The sequence below is a fragment of the Helianthus annuus genome, chromosome 13 (genome assembly GCF_002127325.2).
Source record: "Helianthus annuus cultivar XRQ/B chromosome 13, HanXRQr2.0-SUNRISE, whole genome shotgun sequence".
In the NCBI taxonomy this organism is placed as follows: Eukaryota; Viridiplantae; Streptophyta; class Magnoliopsida; order Asterales; family Asteraceae; genus Helianthus; species Helianthus annuus.
In genome coordinates, this window is record NC_035445.2 from 46618440 (window position 1) to 46645555 (window position 27116).

At 38.6% G+C, this 27116-nt stretch overlaps 1 protein-coding gene across 1 annotated transcript in view; it reads left to right on the forward strand.

Annotated features, from left to right (window-relative positions):
* Positions 1-14779: 14779 nt before the first annotated feature.
* Positions 14780-27116, forward strand: part of LOC118485752 — a 17128-nt gene continuing 4791 nt past the window's right edge. The window contains exons 1-6 of the mRNA XM_035982185.1: positions 14780-14852; positions 16003-16090; positions 16179-16300; positions 16376-16463; positions 16553-16661; positions 17482-17645. Coding sequence (XP_035838078.1) covers positions 14780-14852; positions 16003-16090; positions 16179-16300; positions 16376-16463; positions 16553-16661; positions 17482-17645 — 644 coding nt within the window. The remainder of the gene's footprint in view (positions 14853-16002; positions 16091-16178; positions 16301-16375; positions 16464-16552; positions 16662-17481; positions 17646-27116) is intronic.

Consider the following 27116-nt stretch of genomic DNA (forward strand, 5'->3'; position numbering starts at 1 on the left):
ATCTGTTCTTTTTCATTGGGAGGGCAGAATTTCCTTTCTACCATGTTCTTGAATTCTCCCCATTCCATATTATAAATCCTATCACTTCCTCTGGATTGAAGGATAGTGTTCCACCATTCTAAGGCTGCATTTTTAAACAGATTTGAAGCAAACAGTATTTTATCTTCTTCAGCACACTTGCTTATTTTCAGAACTGCCTCAGTTTTCTCTATCCAGCGTAAAGCTGCAATGGGTCCTTCATTGCCCGAGAATTCTATTGGTTTGCAGGACCAGAATTCCTTGTAAGAACAACCATGTGGCATGGTTCTTCTTCTTTTGGGAACGGGCGCTTGAAATATGGGTCCATTGTTCACGCTGTGTTCTGGTTCACTTGGTCGTTTACTGCTATGCTTACTTTTATTATTCGCTTCCTGAACTGTTTGAATAATAAATGGCATCGCATCTATAATTCCCTGTGCCACAATATGCTGAACGGCACTATTATCCATTTGGTTTCCGTTGTTATTATTGTCCGAATTCTCATTAACCACGTTAATGTTACTCTGGTTATCGTTATTCAGATTTTCTTGATTTCCCGCGTCGGCCATCTGAATTTTAGACATTTACCAAATATTAATATCACAATTAATATTTGAATATATCCAATCACATAACACGCACGTTTACCCAAAAACGTCGAGCATTGCGACTTTTACTCTATTTATATAGTATGCATCAATACACACCAGTACAGAAATAAAAATTACAGTACCGACTGAAATGTAAAGCTACAATACTAATAGTATGCATCCGTAGTTTTTTTTTTTTCTAACACATACACACATATATTATTTTATTATTATTATTATTACTGGTTCTACCATCACCTTCACTGATATGGATTCATCCAAAAATCCATATTACGCTCATCGTATTTCCATACGAGGCGTTCTCCCACCTGTCGCATACGATCACTGCTTTCTAAAATTTCTTCCCCAAAAGTCCTAAGTTCCTGGACATTTTCTGCACTCATTGGGGGTGCAGGTTCTAGGACTGGGTTTGGAATTTGTGGTGCGGGTGCTTGATACGGGAACTGGTAAGGGTATGGATTTTCTAGGATTTCCCTAACATAAGCATCAGTAATATTATAGGGATCTTGTGGATCTAACCCTGGGTAAGCTCCTAGATTTGGCATTGGCACATTTTCCTGAATTGGGTTTTGTTGCACGTAGTCCCTAACATCGTCCCACCAGGGGTCGTAATTGTTTGGGTCTAAAGGATCAGGTGCAGGTACCCTAGGTATTTCCTCCGGGTTGAAATCAGGCATTTCTATCTGATTTTCTATTTCCATGGGTTGATCAGGATTTTGTGGTTGGGGTGCTAGCATTTGTTCCAGGTTTGGGTCAGCAGCAGTGGTTGCTAAAATATGGATATTAGCGATACCCCTATTGAGCATATCCTGATTATAAGCATCAGTTTCTCTTTTTGCTGCGGCTAACACTCGCTGTTCCTGCAACTTTTTCATTCTTTTTCTACGCTCGTGCGCTCCCCTACTGAACCATCCCCTCTTTTTCTGAGGAAATGGCTCTTCAGACTGAGCCTTAAACACAAAGATCCCTTCTTCTGTGTCAGCAGAATACCCTGAGAGGGCAGGCTGAGAAGAGGAGGTGCCTTCGCTCCTAGGCGAATCAGACAGTTGACGATAGGCGTCAGAAGGTCCTTGGTCACTCATACTGTAAACTAACAAATAGTCAGATAACACATAGCAAGAAATACAATTATACACGTATTTCCATAATTTATTTCCTAACACTTTGAATTTTGATGTCAGCAGAACACTTCTGTGGCTGAATCAGTGGCATAGCTCTGATACCACCTCCTGTCACAACCCCCGATCCCTATCTCCCGGGAACGGGCGGCCGTGAGCCAGTTTCGGTGGTATCACATTTATTTATCCAATTTGGCAGCGGAAATTTTCATCAGGATCGTAGTTAGGAAATATTTTAATCAGAGTAAACCACCATGTTTATAACATTAAACATATGGGTAAAAACCCAAGTTTTCAATACACACGTTTCATAGGAATACATCCTATTTATTTGAATCAAAACATCCATTTTATTCTTAGGTAACTTTATTGCCACTTTTCCAAGCCTTCAGTGCTGTCCAGCTGGCTTCTATTTGGCTTTCACATTTTGTTACCTGAAACGCGTTTTAAAAACATTTTGTCAGTGGGAAATACTGGTGAGTGAATCCCAGTTTAATCAAGTTTGAGTAAAAACCAATTTGCAGTATTGAGGGCACATCCGCAATTACATTTGTATCCAAGACATCACAATTAACATCAGTGGTACGGTCATACTCAACATATGGGATGTTACCACACCAGTAACCAATTTTGTATACAAAACCCCAACATACCCACTATAATTGTATTCTTCACAAATACTCAATAACTGTCATTTACATGGAAAAGTATTCAAGGTTTTGTAAAAACAGTTTACAAAAAGGAGATTAACTCACATTGCTGTTTTAGGTTTTTCGTAAGGGTTTCCTGGAGATAATCTATAAATTACACAAATGCACGTGTGTTAGTATAATAACCCATTTTAACATTAGTAATACCCTCCCCGAGACGGCATTCCAACGACTACGTCGGGCAGAACCACGACAGCCGTTACGGAACCCTAGATCAATCGGGCAGCGTATCTAATACGTCTCCAGGGGTTATAATACTTACATCGTAGCAGAACCTCGCTATTTTAGGGGGTATTGGACTCGGGTATAATGCCCACTAACTAAAATTGAGAGAGAAAGAACGAAAATTGAACGATCAGACTGAAGGCCCGATGCCTCCTCTTTATAGTGCTGAAATTGGACTTTCACGCGGCCCGCGTGAAGTTTGGGCCAAGTCTACGCGGCCCGCGTCAACAGGTGGTCAATGCGTAGCTTGGTCCGGTCAGCGTATAGCTTCGACACGAGTTGGACACGTGTCATCACCGGGTCATGCCACAAGTCCGAACACTCGCGGCCCGCATTGACTTAACCCACCATGTACGCGGCCCGCTTGGGCCTAAGGTTTTGGTGAATTCTGGTTACCTACTCGCGCGGCCCGCTTAAGCTTGAGGTGAGGCCCATGCGGCCCGCCTCAACTTAACTTTTATTGTTTTTATTTATTTTATATAATATAATCTAGTTCAGGGGCTCGGTTTTCACATACGGGTACATATAAAGACACCTAGATATTTTTAATATATTAGGGCATCAGAATTATTATGAGGATGTCGGTTTTACCGAGGGTTGTTATATGTACTCTTCCTCCCCAGAAGAAAAGAGTGGGATGTCATTGGGTCTTTACCATAAAACACAAGTCGGATGGAACCATTGAAAGATACAAGGCCAGATTGGTGGTGAAAGGGTATTCTCAAACGTACGGAATCGATTATTCAGAGACTTTCTCTCCGGTTGCTAAAATTAATACCATTCGAGTTCTTTTTTCAATAGCAGCAAATGAAGAATGGCCACTTCACCAATTTGATGTCAAGAATGCTTTTCTCCATGGAGAACTCAAAGAAGAAGTATACATGGAAGCTCCCCCAGGCTTCTCAAAGGAATTCAAACCAGGAGAAGTATGCCGTTTAAAAAAATTATTATACGGGCTTAAACAATCACCTCGGGCTTGGTTCGGGAGGTTCACGTTGGCCATGAAGACGTACGGATATAAGCAAAGCATCTCTGATCACACTTTGTTCTTGAAACGAAGAGGGAAGCTTATCACCTGTTTAATCATCTATGTTGATGATATGATCATTACAGGAAACGACAAAGAAGAAATATTAAAGTTAAAAGCAAACCTGTCTTCGGAATTTGAAATGAAAGACTTGGGAAGACTCAAGTATTTCCTTGGAATTGAAGTCTTACGATCAAAACAGGGCATTTTTATTTGCCAGAAAAAATACATCCTTGACTTATTAGCAGAAACAGGAATGATCGATTGTAAACCAGCAGAAACTCCGATGGTTGCAAACCAAAAACTAGTTATGGAAGAAGGGGCCCAGCTAACAGATAAAGGAAGATATCAACGACTAGTTGGGAAGTTAATATACTTATCCCATACTCGCCCGGATATAGCATATGCTATAGGGGTGGTAAGTCAATTTATGCATCAACCACAGGAGTCCCATATGGAAGCAGTCTGGAGAATTATCAAGTACTTGAAAGGAACTCCTGGACATGGAGTTCTGTTTAAACCAAATGGGCACCTCAAGACTCAAGTTTATACAGATGCAGACTGGGCAGGAGATCGGAGAGATCGAAGATCCACTTTCGGCTACTTTACACTAGTAGGTGGAAACCTTGTTACATGGAAGAGTAAGAAGCAGAAAGTAGTAGCTTTGTCAGTGCCGAGGCAGAATTCCGAGGGGTAACTCATGGTATAACCGAAGTTCTCTGGATACGAAAACTTCTTGCGGAAATTGGTTTTTCCATCAAAGAAACAAGCAAAGTTATGTGTGACAACAAAGCAGCCATCCAAATATCAAAAAACCCAGTTCAACATGACCGGACTAAGCATGTGGAGGTTGACCGACATTTTATCAAAGAAAAACTAGAAGCGGGAATCGTTGAATTACCCTTTGTTCAGTCTGAAGATCAATTGGCAGACATCCTTACCAAAGCCGTGAATGAAAGAATTTTTACCAACTGTCTATCCAAGTTGAATTTCGTAAATCCCACTATTCAACTTGAGGGGGAGTGTTAGAAGATTTGATTGAAAAGAATAACTTACGGGATCAGTTTCTATTATGCACATCATCTCCCAAAATAGCTCATTGACCACAGCTCAATCACAGCTGTCGATTGATTGTATTTTTTCCATATTCAGCATTGTAAAGGTTGTATTTATAGGTCTCCTTTCTCAATGTAAATCATCACAGAAAATACAAAGCAATTACAAGTCTTAGCAATTCAAACCATTCGAGAAAACAAATTTAACGTTTTCAAAAAACGTATGGTTTACACCAATAATTACGGTCTAACACACATGTTAGAAAATTTAACGTTCACAAAAAACTTATGGTTTACATTAATAAACCCGATCTAACACAAAAGTTAGAAAAAATAACGATTCCCAAAATCGTTTCAAAAACCGAACGGTTGAACCAAAATTATTCGTTTTGTACCACCGTATAGGATTTAAGATTGTATCTCAATTTCAAGAAATCCAAACACAACAAGTTGTACCACATACATATTTCCCAAAAGAAAATATTTATAAGTTCATAGTCTTTAAAAATATTTTTTTATTATAAATCCTTTTGTGAACCCAAAATCCTTATAAATAAGGTTTTAAGATTGTAGCAACAATCTCACGAAATCTGTTTTAAGTCTGTAGGAATTAGGTTCACCATTTATAAAATATAATTACAAAATATATAATAACGAGACTCTCGTTATTCGTAGGAAATATCATAGTACAATACCGGTTACAATAACTAAATAAAAAGAATATAAAATATAATTATATATACCAATCATGATTCAAGCCGCATCTCTGGTGGGTCCTTCACGCACACTTGATAGCATCCTAGAGTCGAATATTCATCATCTTGAGTCTTGAAAAATACTCCTTGACTGCAACAAAGAGCACACTAAAACGTTGACGATTTTGGTTGAGGCACGTGTTCAACACGCTTCCCTTAAAACAGATTTCGCGCCTCTACTAAAGACGACGCGTCTGTCTCCCAGGGTACAACAGCCGAAGCAGTCTGTACTGCCGGAAATGGCCACGCGCCCGAGGTTACATCGAATAGAATTATAGTGTTTGAACTTGTGGAAAAATAATGATACGAAGGTGACGGAATCGAGTAGAGAAAATTCATCTATCTATAATTCCCAACATATGGATGTTCAAGTCTTCACCACTTCTCCAAGAATTCTTCATACATATTATTTTTCTCTTGTAGTTTTCTCATCATTCCAATGAGTCACATACTCTACCATTTACTACAAGAGTTGTATATAGTGAAGAGTTTCTTGGTGATTTTATCAGAGACATAAAACTCTAATAAAAGTTTCATTTAATTAGTGATTTAATTAGATACATAAAACTCTAATAAAAGCTAATCAAGTGACATAAAACTCTACTCAAGAGTTTCACATATGAAGTTTAATTAGTAATTATAATTTCATTCAATTATAAATTAACTAAATATCCATTCACTAATTTTCCCAACATATCATTAGTTGCCACTAACTTTAATTCTTATCCTATCACATATTTGTACCACTAGCCATCGCTAACATTCGTTCATATCATAACGTTAACCTATTCAAAGCTTTATCTTAAACAACATTAACTTTCGTTAGGTTTGTATTTCGGTTCAACATTATACGATAAAAGCGCTTTTATCGTAATTGAAAACATTACTGACGGCATCCAGGCCAAACGACAATACTTTCCTTTAACAAGACTATTTACTTTCAAAAACATGTTGTACCGTGAACACCTTAATGAGTTTACACATCACTCCAAAACAGTCTAAAATGGGGGTCTAGAAACGTGATATTATGATAATATGATTCAATTCAATGCACGTTGGATGATCCCGACGCTTGAACATTAAGTCAATCTGGTCAAAGGTTTACATGTGAAATGTCAACTTTTCCATAAGTCTATGTGCGAAATCTCTCCATGCAAAATCTTTGCTACACATGATCGATCTATAGTTTTCGTACATACTACCTTGTGAAATCTATTTATTCGAAACTGTTTACCATGCGAGAACTGACTAGTATACGAAAACTATACCATTCGTGCGAAGTCCAAACTATAATGGCATGATCAAAGGGTGCCAAAACTTACTCTTCTTCTTCTTCTTCACTGAAAACCCTACAAAGTTGTCATGGGTGATGATATGTTGCAAGTTTGTAAACACATCAAAATACAAACTTTATGTATCCAAATGCCTCAAAATAAAGGTCTAACAGGATCCGAAGCATAACCTAAAAGCGTATGTGAATACGCAAGCTTTATATTAAACCTTTAGCTTTAGCTTTGTTTGGACCAAAATATGAGCTAAACAACTATAAACTTCCTCATTTGCGATAACCATGAAGTATTTAATGATTTAAGCTTGGACATGGAGACTTTCTCTTACAAAAAACAACTTTTAATTCAAAAGTTTTAAGAACCGGCATAAAACTTTTAATTCAAAAGTTTTAATAAACCATATGCTTCATTACACTTTCTATTTATGCCCATAACTTCGTGTAAACAGTGTTGTGATCATAGTTTAATAAGCAACAACAAAACACGTGTGGCATGATGATTTCATCTTAAAAAGTAACATGTTCGTTTTTTTAATAAAAAGAACTTGTGGTTTACTGAGTTTGACACACTAGCATTGGTAAGCTAAATAGCCAACATATGCTTTTCCCATGAAGGCATGCTATATCTACAAATTATAAGAACATTGAAATTAAATCACATTCACATACAATGACTAGTGACAAAAAAGTCATATATAGAAACATCGTCAAGCCCATCATGGCATTATACACGGTGTTCAATAAGCTCGTGGCTCGAAGCTTGTTCGAATTTAACTTATAAAAAGTTTGCTTGATATGGCTTGGTTTGAAACTGAGCCGAGTCAACTCGGCTTCGTTAGAAGGTGAGCCTAGCTCGGCTCGTAATGAGCCGGATTGTCTCAGTTTGATAGCTCGGCTTGGCTTAGTTCGAATTATTTTCCTTTTAATATATTTTACTTTATATATTATGAAACAGGATCAGCAGAAAACGGTTGAAAGTGTGAAAACAGTGAGAACGGATTCTGGTCGAACACATGGTGTGCGATATGATCAAGGCGGAGGGGCTTTGTTGTTCTTTTATTTTCTTTTCCAATGCATCTCTCACACGCCGTTGTCATTTGTGGCGTGTAGGATTATTTGGCGTGTAGTTAAAAACAAAAACTCCTTAGTGTTTTATTGTTTTTTTAGATCTGTCGCGATAAATTAGTCGTTTTTGTCTTACAAAGTAAATATCTTGGTGTTTATGGCGTTCCTAAATTCATTATAATCGATTAATAATTTAAATATTGCAATTTTTTGGCGTTATCTTGTTTTTTCGTAGATCTGTCCAGTTGAAATTAATCTTTTTTGTCTTATAAAAGTGAACATCTTGGCGTCCATGGTGTTCCCAAATTCATTATATACCTTTAATAATTCAAACATTACAATTTTTTTTGCGTTTTTGTAAACTGTCCAGATGAATTAATCCCTTTTGTCTTATAAAAGTAAATATTTTGGCGTTCATGATATTCCCAAATTCATTATAATTCATTAATAATCCAAACCATTACAAATAAGACGAAATCAAACTAAACTAATATTCTTCTGTGGATGGTATTACATCAGAGATGTACCCATCGCTTTCCTCATCACTTTCTTCAGACTTATCAACATCTAGGTCATTGGCGTATAACGCCATCAACTGGTTTAGCCTGTCTCGCATCCAATATTTAAATATAATCACAATCCTGGATGTTGCAGCGTGCGACAATGCTAAATCACAGAGTTGTTCAAGAATGTGTAGTCTATCTATGTTCAGCACTTCGTCCATCGTCAATGAATCATCCTCCTGGTTTTGATAAGTCACTTTCACCGTTCTTGATTGTTCATCCAACTCCAACCGGTAACTGTTGGTAGATCAAAAACGTCATTATCATATAATGATGTTTTTGGCGCGTAGTTTAAGAGGGAATTTTTTATAATAATGTTAATAATAAACTTTTAGTTACTTTTTGTTCACCTTTACCTGTTAAATCAGCAACACATTTCATCATTAAGTTTTGACGTTTTGTATTAATGGCGTTTTAGATAAATATGGTGTTTCATCTAGAAGTGATTGATGTGTATAGCTTATAGGTTTAAGGCAGGAATTTTGAATGGCGTTTTACTCATTAGTTTGGCGTTTTGAAATTAGAGCAGTAAAAGACCCTTTTAGCCTTAATGAAGCACGTCCAAGTAATAAAGTTGTTGTTTACGAAAACGCCACCGTGCCATTCTAATCCATAGATTGTTTTGATCTAACAGATGAGGGGCGTTCTCATTGTTTTTACACTTTTAGTCGTTTTCCCTAACTCCTGCCCCTATATATTATAATATATTACAAAAATCTTATTATTATTTTCATGTATTTAATAGTTTGATTTGATATCTATGGCATATTCAAAGGTGATTTACCATGCTAATGAACTTATATTGTATTTTATTGAAATTTTAACCTTATTTTGTATTGGGGTACTTGATTTTGGCTTGTAATGTATTAGGCTGAACTTATTTTATATATGTTCTTTTGAACTATTGAATCATATTTTAGACTGCTGATTTTTAAGAGCTTATGTATGAACTTTTCTTTTTAAAATCGAGCCAGACCAAGCTGAGCTCGAGCTTAAATTTTCAGCTCGGTTTCAAATCCAAGTCGGGCCAAGCCAGCTCGGTTTATAATAGAGTCGAGCCCCAGCGTACTATGGCTAACTCGGCTCGTGAACAACCATAGCGTCACACACACAAACATATATATATATATATATATATATATATATATATATAGTTAGGCACAACCCTTTATTGTGAGAACCACAAGAACCAATGTGAATACAACCAAAACTACTTAAAAAAGCTTAAAAAGACACATTTTTTTTTGCTAAAGTCGCAATTTAACTAATTTTTTTTAGCATTTAATTGTGAGTTTAGCTTTAGGGTTTAGTTTTTAGCATTAGCTTTGGTGGGGTGGGGTGGGTGGTGGGTTTAGGTAACTTTTTTTCGAGGGGGGGGGTTGGGTTTTTGGTGAGGTATAGTTTTTTTTCTAGGGGGAGGGGGTGGTTAGGTTTTTGGGGGTGGGTGTTTAGGTTTTTGGGTGGTGATGGGGTGGGTTTATTTTGTTGTGTTCACATTGATTGTCATGGTTCTCGCATGAACCTACCCAATATATATAGGATAAGGATCAGTTAGGAACCACCGTTTATTGCGATAATCGCGAGAACAAGTGTGAACACAAGCATAAATACCTAAAAAATTAAAAACACACAAAATATGTTTTTATTAAAAATCGCTAAATTTCGTCACTAAAAATATAAATTTTTTTGAACAAAAGTACCGCACATGCACATGTGCAGTGGTACTGTTGTTTGTTTTTTTTTTTGGGGGGGGGGGGTGGGTGTTTAGGTTTTTGGGTGGGGTGGGGGTGGGTGTTTAGGGTTTTGGGTGGTGGTGGGGTGTGTTTATTTTGTTGTGTTCACATTGGTTCTCATGGTTCTCGCAATAAGAGTGATTCTCTCATGAACCCTACCATATATAATAAGGGTTAGTTAACGTACAATTGGCCTTATTGTACGATGCGTACGAGATGAAAATATATAACATGCGGTTTAGGTTACAACATGCGGATGCGGTCATGGCTGATATTGTACATGCAGTTTTAGGTTCACGCAACATGCGGTTTTAGGTTTATACAACATACGATTTTATGGCCACCTTATGTTTTATAAACATGCGGTTATGGTGGTTATTTGTACATGCGGATTTATAGGTTTATAACAAGCGGGTATTCGTTTTAGCGGATTATAACATGTTGAACTCACATCGCGTACGTATCATACGTTAATGCGAATTGTACAGTACACTTTCTATATATATATAACTAATTTTTGCCCCGCCCGTGTTGCGGGGCACTAAGCCGAATAGTCTCTCTCATAATATGTATGTCTATGTTTCGTTTACTTTTGTACATACTACTCATAACATGATCTTAAAAAAATTTACATCGAGTCAATAAATTAAAACAAAACACTACCATTTTTTTTGCTAAAAAAACTAAAACGACGGAAATACTATAATTTTAAATTGTGGGCAAAATTGTAATTTTTCGAGAAAAATGAGTGTGTGCCAGACAGTCACCTGGCACAAATAAAAATTACACCTAGTCAAACAAAACACTATTACAGTTTTGTCATAAAAAAAAAAGATGGCATGACTGCAATTCTACATTGGTGGCAAAATCGTAGTTTGGCTAGGAGAAAAAAAAAAAAAACCAATGGCAAAACTATAAATTTGAATGAGGCAAAATCGTAATTTGGCTAGACCAATGTGGAAGTGTCAAGCTGCTGCCTGACACTATTCTCCTGCATATAGTTTAAACACATATATAAAAAAAGTTAACCAACAAAAAGAGCTTTTTTTTTTCCAAAAAACACAGGGGCTAAATACCTATATTAGCAAAGTTAAAGGTTTAAAAGGAGAATACAAAAAGCGACGATCAATTACTAAAAATTATAAAAGTAGTTGGACTAAACATGCACACTGATAAAGTTAAAGTAGTGGGACTAAACACACATACAAACAAAGCTAAACAATAAAAGAAACTTTTTTAAAAAACACAGGGGCTAAACACGCATTTTAACGAAGATGAAGTTTTAAAAATCGAATAGAAAAGTAACAAGTCGAATAGAAAAGTAACAACCAATGAGGGGGTGCCAGGCAGCTGCCTGGCACTATTTCTCTCATTGTGTTTTGTAGCCTGACACTATTCCCCTCATTGTGTTTTGTAGTTATAGGTAATATAGTTTATAATCTATATATAATCTAAAACTTAGTTACATCTTCTATTTTAAAGCCTAATTTATGATGTTTTAAATGCAATTCTTAAAATAAAATTGATTAAAATAATATAATACAAAATCATAATCCCCCCTCCATCCCCGTTATCCCTTTTAATTAGGGTTCTCTCAATCTCTGAAGATGGAGAATCCATCTTCCCCAACCAAACCCCTCCTCGACGAATTCTAAGGGAAATCCCCAATCTGGCATCATCTGTCTTTCTCACAGTTCGACTTTTGAAGATGGAGAATCCATCTTCCGCAACCAAACCCCTCCTCGACGAATTCTAAGGGAAATCCCCAATCTGGCATCATCTGTCTTTCTCACGGTTCGACTTTTTGAAACCCTAATCTCCGTTTGCCTCAATCACTACCGCGATATGCCTCAATCTCCGACGGCAATGAAGTCGCTGATGTGTGCGAAGGCGGTACTCGACGTCAGTGATGGACGCTTGAATGTGGCGACACTGAACCCTAAACCACCGACGATGGTGCGATTCGTTTAAAAATGGTACTTTCTGATTTCGTTTGATCTTACATGTTCAGTTCAAATTTTTGTTTTGGTCTTTTGAATATGTAGTGAAGAAATTAGTTGGGTTAATTTGAGTGGTTTATATTTGGTTTGATTTGATGATTTAAGTTTTGATATTATGAATTAATTCGTTCTGATTTTTTTTTTATTGTTCATCTGTAAGTCGATTAGGTATTTTTGTGTTCAACATTCGTAAACCAGGTTGCTAATTTCTTTATTGACCCTTGGTGTTTTGGTTTCTAATTATTAGTCAGTTATTTACCCTTGGTGTTTTGGTTTCTAATTATTAGTCGGTTTTCAGACGAAAATCAGGCTCGAAAACCAGTAGTAACAACACATTGTATGGAATTGATCTTTTATTTATTTTGTAAAATGCCATGGCTCTTATTTATGTATAATTAGTAGGTTGAAGGTAATGATGATCTGATATTTGTTAATTAGTGTTAGTTTTAATAATGAAGCAGCCTAATATAGTATGATGTTGATCAGGTTGGGGATTTCGGCCTTTCAAAATTGAAGCATTCAACCTTTTTGTCTGCTATATCCGGGGGATGGACGGTAAGAACATTCTCTTTGGCTGTTTTCATGAAGTGTGAAAACTGGGCAAAAAAAAATTGATTGTAGTTATGTCTTTTGCAGCCTCAATGGATAGCACATGAAGTCCTTCGTAACTAACCTTCAAACGAGCTGTAAGATTCAGTTAGCATCTTGAAATTAGTCAATTGAGAATATGAGTTCCAAGATAATATAAACTTTTACTGCCTACAACATTTTAATCGTTTTATTTGACAAAAAAATTATTTTTGAGAAAGCAGACTATTTCACACCCCAAAAAAACTGCTAAGAAACGAATTATTGGTTCATGGCAGAAAGTCATTCGGGTTATCCCAACCCGAAATATTTGAGAATATGGTTGTCTTTAAAGGAAAATAGTGTTGTTGTTACAAAAAAATTATTTTTGAGAAAGCAGACTATTTCACACACCAAAAAAACTGCTAAGAAACGAATTATTGGTTCATGGCAGAAAGTCCTTCGGGTTATCCCAACCCGAAACATTTGAGAATATGGTTGTCTTTAAAGGCAAATAGTGTTGTTGTTATTATTTTTATTATTTTGTTTTGATTATTTTTGGGTGAGCTAGGATTGAAGTTTGGGGATTTCGATTCATCTTATTCATGAGATGAATATGATGGTGAAGTATATGTATATCTTCTTGGTGTTGCAAGCGTACGGCATTGTTGGATATTTGGTTGTTCGACAATCTTCGGGTGATCATTTCCATTTTTACCCTTCTCAAAGTTTTGTTTTTTGGCTTATGATTTAAATCTGCCATGATATTCACTAGGTTGGGGGCTTCGGTGTTTTAAAGTTGAGGCATGCAGCCCTTTTATCTGCTGCCTCCGGAGAGGGACAGTAAGAACATTTTCTTTCGTTATTTCCTTGGTTAATTGTCAAAACTGGCAAAAAAAATATTGATTATGGTTATGCCTTTCACGCCCTCAATAGATGGCACCTGAAGTTCTTCGTAAGGAACCTTCAAACGAGAAGTAAGATTCAGTTAGTATCTTGAAGTTAGTCATTTGAGAATATGAGTTGTCTTTAGAGACAAATAGTGTTTTTAATTCAGTTACCAGCCCAAAACATTTGAGAATATGGTTGTCTTTAGAGACAAATAGTGTTGTTATTGTTTTTTTGTTATTTTGTTTTGATTATTTTTGGGTAAATAGGGTTTGGAGTTTGGGGATTATTGATTCATCTTCTTCAATGAGATGAATCTAATGGTCAAGTATATGTATATCTTCTTCCTATTGCGGGTATACACCATTGTTGGTTCTTTGGTTGTTCAAGAAACTTCAGGTGATATTAATTCTAGGAATTATTGTGGCCAGGTAATGATTCTTCATACTATTAAAATTGTCCCATTATACCATATTATTTAAGAATAAATTTTGTATAGATTTTAGGGTTTTAGCTAGGGATATTGATTAATGAGGCCTTTTATATACCACAATTGCATGAACATTCAATGGGGCAATTTACAGTAGGATTTAATTGCATTGATACTTACCCAATTTCTTGCTAGGAAGGTGAATGGTCTTACTTTCTATTATATGACCTCCACCCTCCCTATTGTTGTTCACCCATATTCAGAGTTGTTAAACTACTATCATGTCTAGCTCTGTTAGTGTTAATACATCAGGAATTGGTGTTGGCAACCAATTGGACCTTGCTGACCTTCGTGAAGGGAGTACCGGCCCCATCACGGTGATGGTTTGCAGAAAGTGGGACGTCACAAGTGTCAATGGCCGCTTCATGAGCACTGATTATGTCGTCAGTGATATAAAGGTAACTATCACCCTTTTACCCCCCATACCCTTTCCCTTTTACGAGTTTCATCGTTATTGAAAGTCTACTGTTTGGTTTACGCAGGGAGGTGTCATGCATTGTACCGCCCGGAATAACATTGCACATTACTTCTTTGACAAGCTAAAAGAGGGTGGGGTATATTTACTCAAGGGTTTTGTAGTCCAACGCACCGATCAATACCGGATTCTGAAAGACAACCCCTTTGTTATCGGGTTAAATGGCTCCACGGTAGTTAAGAAGGTTGACGATGCCGGTAGTTCATTTACGCGGTACCCGTTCTTACTTACGGCGTTTGAGGAGCTCGAACCAACAGAGGGCAAGTACTTTGTAGGTATGTTTACTCTTCTCATTCTGGTGTAACAGTTTTGCGGGGGAAATCAGGCTCGAAAACCAGTAATAACCCCACATAGTATGAAACTGATCTTTTATTTAGTTTGTAGACTGCTATAACGGGCTGAGAGAAATAAAAGGGAATCCACATAGAGTGTATAACATTGAAAAATAGTAAAAGTCGGGTGTTCCATTGGTGTTAGTGAGGCTTTGATGTCTGTCCACATAAACTGGTGGGAACCACCCGTTTCTACCTCTAGATTATCCTTCGACCCATCCGAAAGGGCTCACCTGGGTTGAAAATCATTTTACTCTTAAAATCTACAGAGCCTACTACCTCAATGTAAAACATGTGCATAGTAAACGGGCCAAGTAATGGGCCAAACGGGTTGGAAATTTAAACGTAAGAACCATTTTGCTTTACGAATCTACAAAGAGTAATGACTAGCTGGTGTAGAATAGCATCTATTCTGTCGCGATACGTTGTTTCTCCTTCTACCTTCGAATGCATTAGAAATTCTCTAGGGAGTTGGAATATGTAAACGTTATTCTTCTAGGTAAAAATTCACTTGCACACAAATCATTGAAACAGAAAAGCCAAAAACAAATTGAAGCTGTCCGTACGAGAAATAACTGAACGAATGGTGAATCTGGTTTTCAGTTCAGCCCCTAACCGTGTTTCAATATAAATTCAGAATCCGGGTTCCACAAATATGCCCAACGTAGCGATAAATATGTCCTCTGTTGGTTCGAGTTCCTAAAAAGCCGTAAACTAATTTATTCGGTTTTGGCTAAATATACATGTAAAATATACATACTAAACCGAATAAATTAGTTTACTCAGTCGAATTTATATGTATATTATACCAAAAATACCCTGTTATATATGCTATTTTACATGTATATTTAACCAACTGAGTAAACTAATTGGTTAACTAAACCGAATAAACACCGGATTTTAGGTTTTGGTTGAATATACATGTAAAATAGCATATAAATTCAGAATCCGGGTTCCACGAATGGTTCGATCAGCTAACTAAACCGAATAAATTAGTTTACTTAGTCGAATTTGGCTCAAAATTGGCTCAGTTAGGCTATTGGACATATTTATACTTCAAGCTAATTTTCGTTGCACTGCAGATGTTATCGGATATGTTACTGAGGTGCGGCCGCAGTCTGTGAAATCATCGGGTGCTCGCGCGGTTGAGTTCAATCTAACCAACGCACGGTATGTACCTAATCCTTATTGCCTGTTTGTTCTTTCTTTTTCCCTAACCTAACCCTTTAAATTTTTGACCTTTTCAAAATTCTCCCAGCAATCGCCGGGTTAGAGTGACGCTGTGGGGTGATCTCGGTGATGTTATGCTTAAGAAGAAGGACGAAAACCCGGCTGTCTACTGTCTAATCCTGACTTCCATGAGCGCAAAGTATTACCTGGGTACGAATGTTTTCCGACGCGTAAATTATGATGCGCACTACTTAAAAAAGCTTCACCTAACTTAAGATATTGCAGGTGTCCTTGGTTTGTCCAGTTCATCGTCAACTATTCTCATTGATTCCTCCGAGGTTCCCGCACTGCAGACTTTTAAGTCGTCTGTCAGGTACTGTTACAGCCTTTGTCGCACACACTTTAATTATCTATTTTTTATACGTTTATTGCTCTGGCTGAATATGAAGCTATGCTTCCCAGCTGTGTTCCTATTGGAGATGCTAGCGATCCAGTCACCGAGGAAGTTGTAAGTGTTGGTACTCTACAAGAGCTTGTGGACAGAGTTCGTGCTGACAAATCCAAAAAAAAGGTATTCATCCCAACTGACTGTTTGCATACGTCTCTCCCCTTATACCGCTTCAACCAGTAACCCAGTACTTTACCCAACGCACTCCTCAAACCCTTTTCTAAAAAAAACTGTCTTCGGCAGCTATCAAGCAACTAAAAGAAATGATTAACCGACTTTATGAGCTTTAACCCACCCTAATGATTGGTTGAAAGTTACAAATTAAATCAAACAAGACCTTTTTCATAGGTTCAGAAATATATATTTGAGAGAGGGTACGTTGATGTTATGGTAGCGGCAAACTGGTGGTCCTCGCTTTGGTTGGTCGGGGGAATGGTTACTGAACTACTACACACACTCTGCATTAAAACCATTCATGCATACTAGATTTTATTGAATGTAATTTAATAAACACCCATATCCTGCTTTGTTTTTTAAAATCTTTTATTATTTTAAAAGTTAGTATAAGTTAATGAATAAATCATTCCACCTTCGGCATTCTTAGATTAAAACATCAGAAAATGACCAGTGCCCAGAGTATGTGCAGGCACCCATTATTCTGTATAAAATAAAAAGAACATAATTAGCGTATGCTTTAAATCCCAAGATTTACCACCACCGCTACCGCCGGCGCCACCCCACCACCATTGTGACCCACCACCGTTGGGATCATACCAATCTCATTTCTTCAGGTTTTTATCACAAAAAAAAACCTATGGTTCTTATTTTTTTTATTAATCTCCTACTAAACAGAACTGCCTAATCTATCAAATGTATGGAAATAGGGATTACCCTCCCCGACACAACCTGTCCATGTGCCTACTTGTGTTTTTGTTCGTTGTAGGCCATCCTTTTCCGGAACGTTGTAGAGATTACGTCTATTAGAACCAAGAAGAGCTGGTATCTTTTCGCGTGTTCCGGGAGCCAATGTCGTAGGGGACTAACAAGAGAGGGCGGTTACTTCATTTGCAAGGTGTGCAAATCGAAGGTTGACTATCCAAGGACGAGGTATACACTTCAACATCTCATGCCCAACTTCATGACTTTGTTCCCCTACCAATATGATGCGATGATTCTTTATTGTTGTAACATTTGTGCTTGTAATCATCATGAACAGTTCAATTATCAATAAAATAATGTTATTTGATCCCAATGTTTGTTTCATTGTGTTTTACATTTTTCGTGTTTTGACTTTCGTTCAATTTCAAACTCTACATCGCTTTCTGGAGCATTATACGCAAACTGGTGCGTAAACGTACTCAGTTTAATGCGACAAATACTCCGGAACATCAACATATACTCAAACATACCTTAAATAACCTTTAGATAACTTAGAAATAAGTTTTGAAGGCTTTGGTATAGCAAAAACAAGTTAATTCACTTACAGGGACTAAACTTGACAAACTGCGAAAGTATGCCAATTTGAACTGTAACGAGCATTCCGAAACATGTCCATAAGTTAAACATACCATAAATATCCTTTACATATCTTAGAAATAGGCTTTGAGGGGTTTGGTATGCTAAAATAAACTTTTGGATCATTCAGGGACTAAAAGTGTCAAAAAGTGCATAAGTTTGCACTTTCGCGCATAACTTACGTTCTGAATACATCCGGACATCCAAAAATTTATGTAAGCATCCTTATATTATACCTTAGTGGTTGGCATGAGAAAAATCCATTCGTCGTGTCATTTGGATCGTCTTTCACGCTTATGCGCATTCCGTCGTAATTAAGCGAACATCGCGATCGTACGGCCAAACGAACCGACATCCGACATATTTTTGGGCATGTTTCATGTCCACAATGTTTAGGCATCATTTTTGGGCCTTAAAGGTGACTTTACAGGTCTTAAAGGGGCTGGAAATAGCTTAAAAACGCAACAGGGGCTGAATACGTAAATTCTGCAAGTGGTGCAGATCAGACGGGGCTAGGCGACCCGCGTAAGACCTGCACCCACTTTCACGCGGGCCGCGTGAACATGTCTGACAGCAGATTCTGCATTTAATGCAGAATCTGGCCTTTCGTTCGATCAAAGGGCGATGCCTTTTCACCCAAATGAAGGGCCAAGGGTCAAGTTCACTGAATCTAACCCCTGGACACGTATACGCACGAGATCAAAGCACGTTATTCGATAAAACGATCCTAACGGTTCCACCTTTCCTATAAATACCCCCCCCCCCTTTTTGTGTAAAAACCCACAAATCAGATCTAAATGCTCTAAGTTGATGCTTTTGCTTCATACCTGAGCTATTGGATCTTGATTAGCACTCGGGGACCCTCCGTAAGTCTTCTTTCGCTCTTTTATTCGCTTTTCGAGTCCGAAAGTCAACGTTTTGTTGACTTTCTGCATTGACCAGCTTATGGTCGATGCGAAGTTCATGGAACTTCATAACGTGAGCGTGATCACGATGGTTATGGCCCATAGTGACCATACCTACTGATCACCACGTTATCTAGGCTCGGTGACGAGTCGTAGTTTCGGCCAAAATGTGCATTCTTGCATATTTTGTAACCAAACTACTCGTGGGCATCAAGGCCGTTTGTTTTGATGTCAAACCTGCTTTCAAACTTAGTTAAGCATGTTCTAACATGCTTAGCTCGTCACTTTTAGTTTAGTGCTTATATAGGGTCGTAAGGTAAGCGATCTAAACCATCGCTTATGCTTTCGAACCCGACCCATTTGGTCGGTCATTAGGACCTGACCAAACACATTAGGTGACCATAGCTATAACCTTCCGAGGTTATACCTTGTGGTCACGATGTTAGGCGTTCCAGACGCGTTCTACGCGAGCGACGCGTTAGGGTAGCGTAAGCTACCTAAACGGGTCGTGATGGACCGTAAGCACTTAGGTTAAGTTTCATTTTAGTATGTAGGCTTTGTTAAACCATATTACACGAGTCTCCATACTCGTTTGGTTTTCGAACCCGCGTACTGTCCGATCCTTCCGACTTGGTCCGGTATATTAACATAAGCTACCTATTAGGTGCCGTTGATATCCCGTGATCTTTAGCATCATCTGGTTATTTTACAAGAACTCAAAGCAATCTCAGGTGAGTACATAGAACCCCATCTTTTACTGTTTTCCAAACTGTTTTGGGGTGAAACACATGTGCCTATCTGTTACTTTCATGCTTTCCATGTTTTCACATCATATGCCTGCTATGTTGTTAGTACATTATAGTACACGATTTTATTACATTTCATGCTATGTATGCCCATTGTGTGCGTACTTAGTACATTTGATTTACATTACATTTCTGTTGCATATGTTTACTCAGCATATGGACACATTGATTTACATGAACATTTCTGTTGCATATGTTTACTCAGCATATGGACACATTGATTTACATGAACATTTCTGTTGCATATGTTTACTCAGCATATGGACACATTGATTTACATGAACATTTCTGCTTCGTATGTTTACTTAGCATACTTAGTACCATTGTTTACATCACATGCCTTCATTTTGTTATGACATTTGGTTTGTTTAACATGGGACAATACATTCATTAACACTAGCTACGCCGTTCGTTAGTAGGTAGTGGTACCATAGGAATTGACAACTCCCATTCCTGAAGTCCTGGGTTTGATAGGACTGGAAGGAATGACCGAATTTGATATACATAACTTAGATAAACCTTTAATTTGTTTAAGGGTTTATCGCCGCAGTCTCAAGGCTTGGATGTATGCATAGTTTACAATACCACATAAATGTTAATATCAATAGAGCATGCATTTCCCGCAGAACATAACGCTGATTTAAACCACGTTTTACTTCAACGACTTGTTTTGTGCATATGGTTTAAGTTGATACATTTCGCTTACCATACATGATACATTTTGGGATTTCACATTACATGATTTACATTGAACATAAACACGTCAACATTGACATATACGTTTGGTGGTTTACATTTGAACATAAACTTTTGACATGGTTTACAATAACACTTGACATTTGGTTTACACATGAACAATTTACATGGTGGATTGGTTTGGGTAAATGATTTAAGTAACGTGGCATATGTAATATGATACAAACATGGTGGATACGCCGCTGGTACTTCCTATATATAAATGTTTGTATAATGTTACATATCGTGGCGTTATCTAAGTCATTTCAGTTTAGACACATTACATTTTACATAAATAACATATTCTTCACAAGACATTATTTTCACAAACAACTTATCTTATTCACCTCATTTTACTTGGTTATTTGTTTAACCTTGCACTTATCTATACATATCGTTTGATGTTATCGTTTTTCAAATGGTTTACAGAGCAAAACAAATTACAAGGTTCATGACTGCCTGTTATTAAACATTTCTTTAAGCTCAAGTCATGAATCCCATTTTCACAAAAAAAAAAACTATGTATCTCACAGGCATTTTTATGCTGACGTACCTACTTTCACATGTGTTTTCAGGAGCTATTCCATAGGATGATGATCATGACACTAGGGCGGACCTGTGCCTTAGAGCCTAAAAATGAAGTTTGAACTAGCTTAATTATGTTTTGATTTCCGTACTCTCTTTCCAAGACAATGTAACACCCTTGTTTATAAATAAAATACAACTTGTTTGCCATGGTTATGAAACAATTTAATTCTGTCCACAACACTCCCCGGCGTTTCCGCCGCGGTTGCATGTTATACGCGGCCGGGGTGTGACAGAAGAGTTGGTATCAGAGCCATTGGTTATAGGGAATTAGGTTATTAGTAATGCTTTGACCTAGACTATAACTTTCTAGGACCCTAACACAAGTTATCTTGTGTTTAGAGTTTAAAACATGCACATCACCTATCCTTAGGTGATAACCACAACGGGAACTTCGGTTCCGAATCCGCTTTGAAAATTTATCATCTGTTCTAGGATGATTGATTACTAGGTTTTGAACCCTCTATTATAAGGTTTTGAACCCCTTTGGATTTTCAAAAAAAAAAAATCCCGTCAAAGTGTTGGGTTAATAGTGTGAACACGTGCGAACTGGAAGGGTGAATGCCTGTACCCTGAGTTTTCTGTCTAAGGCTAGAGTGTTCGTACAAATCCACATAATCGGACCAGTCACTCTTACCTGGGAACTCTTGGGGTGAGTGTTCACTTATAGGCGAGCATGTCTTCGCGATACACTAATTCTGACCCATTTACTTTGACTAGACATTTCACGTCGCTTATTTACTTTGCGATGCATAACCGCCATCTTTGCTTTTGATTGCTTTTGCTTCATCTCATTCTCTTCATCCAATCATCTCACTCGTTTCGTTTCATGTTTTTCTCTTCTAGAATGCCTCCTCGACGCGACAACCAGATAGCTACTGCCGAGCTGGCGGAGATTATTGCGCAGCAGATGGCTGCTCAATTTCCGAATCTCTTTGCTCAATGGAACCAGGCCAACAACAACAATGGTACATGCAAATACAAGGATTTTAACCAGGCTAAGCCACTCAAGTTTAGTGGTTCTGAAGGAGCAACTGGGCTTCTTCAGTGGTTCGAGAGCATCGAGAACACTTTTCGCCATGTGCAGTGTCCGGATAATCGCAAGGTCGAGTTTTCTTCGAGCGTGTTTCAGAAGAGGGCTCTTACATGGTGGAATGGGGTTATGAGAGATCAAGGTGCAGAAGTTGCTCTAGCTCAGACATGGGCTCAACTGAGAGCTCTTATGATGAGGGAGTTTTGTCCTCGTCATGAACAACGAGCGTTGGAGAAGGAATTTGATGTGTTGAGGCAAGATAGTGGCGAGCACAGGGCTTATACAGATAGGTTTGAGGAGTTGAGTCTTCTTTGCCCAACTATGGTTACCCCACTCGACAAGGCTATCGAAAGGTACATCGACGGCCTGCCTGACTCAGTACAAGACATCCTCACTGGTAGCAACCCTACCACACTCCGTCAGGCAATCGAGTTATCAGCGACACTGACTGAGTCGCAGATCCGAAAGAATAAACTACACAGGAAGGGTGACAAGGGCAAGAAGCAGTCGGCTGACAAGGAGGATAGTAAGAAAGGTCAGAACAAGAAGGGAAAGGACTCTGGTTCCTCAAGGGGGTCAAGGAAGCGTAAGGCTTCCCAAAATTTTGCTGTGACTGCCCAAGCAAACCAGGCAGCTCCCAACCAGCCTCCAGCAAAGAAACCCTACTCAGGAAGTGCACCTTTGTGCAATCGATGCAACAGTCACCACCAGCCACAATATCAGTGCCGTTTCTGTACTAACTATGGGAAATCGGGTCATCTTGCCGATGTTTGTCGGTTTGCTCAGAATCACGCAGTCCAGAACCCTGCTCAACAGGCTGCTCAACAACAGGGTCAGGCTGCACGACCAAACTACCCACCAGGTGCATGTTATAATTGTGGGGATCTGACCCACTACAGAAATCGGTGTCCAAGACTAGTCAACCAGAACCAGAATGCAAACCAGAATCCGGCACCAGCTCGAGGTCGAGTCTTTAACATGAATGCACAAGAAGCCCAAGCAGACAACGAGGTGGTGAACGGTACGTTCTTTATTAATAATCAGCCAGCATCTGTTCTTTTTGATTCGGGTGCCGACAAGAGCTTTGTGTCATTGTCTTTTGAGACAATGCTTCACGTGTCTAGAACGAAACTAGGTAAACCTTTGACAGTAGAGGTTGCCAGTGGTGAACCCATCGTTCTAAATTCTGTTCTGCGCAACTGCCAGTTGAACCTTAACGACCATATTTTTCCTATTGACCTCACGCCAATGCAACTTGGAAGCTTCGATGTTATTGTGGGAATGGATTGGTTATCCAAGCATCGCGAAGAGATAGTTTGTTCTGAGAAGATTGTTCGTATACCGCTGTCGACAGGCGAGATCCTACAAGTTCGTGGCGAGAAGCCTGCCGGTGGTCTCAAACTCATGTCTTGTTTTAAAGCACAGAAGTATCTGCGAAAGCACTATGTGGCTTTCTTAGCGCATGTTACAGCAGATAAAGGCAAGGGTAAGTCTATTTCAGATATTCCTGTCGTTCGGGATTATTCCGAAGTATTCCCTGAAGACTTACCTGGTCTACCTCCAGCACGCCAAGTCGAGTTCCGTATTGATCTCGTACCTGGTGCAAATCCCGTTGCCAGAGCTCCATACCGTCTTGCACCGTCAGAGATGCAAGAATTATCTAAACAGCTGCAGGAACTCTCCGACAAAGGTTTTATCCGTCCTAGCTTTTCACCCTGGGGTGCTCCCGTTCTCTTTGTAAAGAAGAAGGATGGATCTTTTAGGATGTGTATCGATTATCGTGAGCTTAACAAGCTTACCATCAAAAATCGATATCCCCTACCTCGCATTGATGATCTCTTTGATCAATTACAAGGTGCATCTTATTTTTCAAAGATTGATCTACGATCTGGATATCATCAGCTTCGTGTACATGAAGAAGATATTCCAAAGACAGCGTTCCGTACTCGTTATGGACATTACGAGTTCACAGTCATGCCATTCGGTTTAACTAATGCTCCTGCTGTTTTCATGGACTTAATGAATAGGGTCTGCAAGCCTTATTTAGATAAGTTCATCATTGTTTTCATTGACGACATTTTGATATATTCTAAGACGCGAGCTGATCATGAGCAACATCTCCGTCTTACTTTGGAACTCCTAAAGAAAGAACAACTTTTCGCCAAATTCTCCAAGTGTGAATTCTGGCTTAAAGAGGTTCAATTCTTAGGACATATTGTCAACGAACAAGGTATTCATGTAGATCCCTCCAAGATCAGCGCGATTAAGGATTGGGATACACCTACTACCCCTACTGAAGTTCGTTCTTTTCTTGGTCTAGCGGGTTATTACCGCCGCTTCATAGAAAATTTCTCGAAGATTGCAGTTCCTCTAACTGCTCTAACTCAGAAGAACAAGCCATTTGATTGGGGAGTCAAACAAGAGGAAGCGTTTCAGACTTTGAAACAAAAGCTTTGCGACGCACCTGTCCTAACATTGCCTGAGGGCAATGATGATTTCGTCGTTTATTGTGACGCATCTAAATTAGGGCTTGGCTGCGTCCTAATGCAAAGAAACAAAGTCATAGCATACGCATCAAGACAGTTGAAGATACATGAGAAGAACTACACCACTCATGATCTTGAGTTGGGTGCAGTTGTCTTCGCTCTCAAAATCTGGAGACACTACTTGTATGGTACAAAATGTGTGGTTTTCACAGACCACAAAAGTCTTCAGCATATCTTCAATCAAAAAGAGCTCAACATGAGACAACGACGTTGGGTTGAACTTCTAAACGACTACGACTGCGAGATTCGCTACCATCCTGGTAAGGCGAATGTCGTAGCCGATGCATTGAGTCGCAAGGAACGTACTAAGCTTCATTGTGTACGTGTCCAATCTGTTATTCAAACCGATATCCAAGCCCGTATTTCTCAGGCTCAACAAGCTTGTGTTTCACAAGGCTTGATGGATAAGGAATTTCCTTATCACATAACACCTGCTCTTGAACTGAAAGACAATGGATCGTACTATTTCATGGACCGTTTGTGGGTCCCAAGCCAAGATGATCTTCGTACCTTGCTTATGGATGAAGCCCATAAGTCTCGTTATTCCATTCATCCTTGCTCAGATAAGATGTATAAGGATCTTCGTATTCAGTATTGGTGGCCTGGTATGAAGAAAGACATTGCCTTATACGTATCTAAATGCCTTACTTGTCTTAAGGTTAAGGCAGAACATCAGCGTCCTTCTGGTTTATTGGAACAACCGGAGATCCCAGATTGGAAATGGGAAAACATTACTATGGATCTCATTACTAAACTCCCGCGCACAAAGAAAGGTCACGATGCCATCTGGGTAGTCGTTGATCGTCTTACCAAGTCAGCACATTTCTTGCCAATCCGTGAGGATTATTCAGCTGACAGACTTGCTCAAATCTACGTAGATGAAATTGTAGCTAGACATGGTGTTCCTTTGAGCATCATTTCTGACAGAGATGCTCGTTTCACTTCTCATTTTTGGAGAACCATGCAATCTGCTATGGGGTCCCAACTTAATCTGAGCACAGCTTATCATCCGCAAACGGATGGTCAATCTGAAAGAACAATCCAGACACTGGAGGATATGCTTAGAGCTTGTGTGATAGACTTTGGTGGTAGTTGGGATTCACATCTTCCATTGATTGAATTCTCCTACAACAACAGTTATCACTCCAGCATCAACATGGCTCCTTTCGAGGCTCTCTATGGTCGAAAATGTCGTTCACCAGTCTGCTGGAATGAGATTGGCGAGGCTCAACTTACTGGACCTGCCCTCATTTTAGAGACAACAGAAAAGGTAAAGAAAGTTCGTGATAACCTTCAGACAGCTAGAAGCCGTCAAAAGAGTTACGCGGACCTAAAACGCAAACCCTTGGATTTTCAAGTCGGTGATCGTGTATTACTTAAGGTCTCACCTTGGAAAGGTGTGATCAGATTTGGAAAGAAAGGAAAACTTGCACCTAGATATGTTGGACCATTCAAGATCGTCGAAAGAATCGGTAAGGTAGCCTACAGACTTGAGTTACCTCCTGAACTTGGAAATGTTCATCCAACCTTTCACGTGTCCAATCTCAAGAGGTGTTTAGCTGATGAAAACCTCCACATACCGCTTGACGAAATTCGTGTTGATAAACACTGAAATTTGTTGAGAAACCGGTAGAAATCATGGAACGTGAAGTCAAGTGGCTCAAACGCAAGCGCATTCCTTTGGTCAAGGTTCGTTGGGAATCTAAGCGTGGACCCGAGTTTACTTGGGAACGTGAAGATCAAATGAAGGCAAAATATCCGCATCTTTTCAATCAGTTTCCTCTAAATAAATTTCGGGACGAAATTTCCACAAGTAGGGGAGACTGTAACATTTGTGCTTGTAATCATCATGAACAGTTCAATTATCAATAAAATACATGTTATTTGATCCCAATGTTTGTTTCATTGTGTTTTACATTTTCGTGTTTTGACTTTCGTTCAATTTCAAACTCTACATCGCTTTCTGGAGCATTATACGCAAACTGGTGCGTAAACGTACTCAGTTTATGCGACAAATACTCCGGAACATCAACATATACTCAAACATACCTTAAATAACCTTTACATAACTTAGAAATAAGTTTTGAAGGCTTTGGTATAGCAAAAACAAGTTAATTCACTTACAGGGACTAAACTTGACAACTGCGAAGTATGCCAATTTGAACTGTAACGAGCATTCCGGAACATGTCCATAAGTTAAACATACCATAAATATCCTTTACATAGCTTAGAAATAGGCTTTGAGGGGTTTGGTATGCTAAAATAAACTTTTGGATCATTCAGGGACTAAAAGTGTCAAAAAGTGCATAAGTTTGCACTTTCGCGCATAACTTACGTTCTGAATACATCCGGACATCCAAAAATTTATGTAAGCATCCTTAATTATCTTAGTGGTTGGCATGAGAAAATCCATTCGTCGTGTCATTTGGATCGTCTTTCACGCTTATGCATTC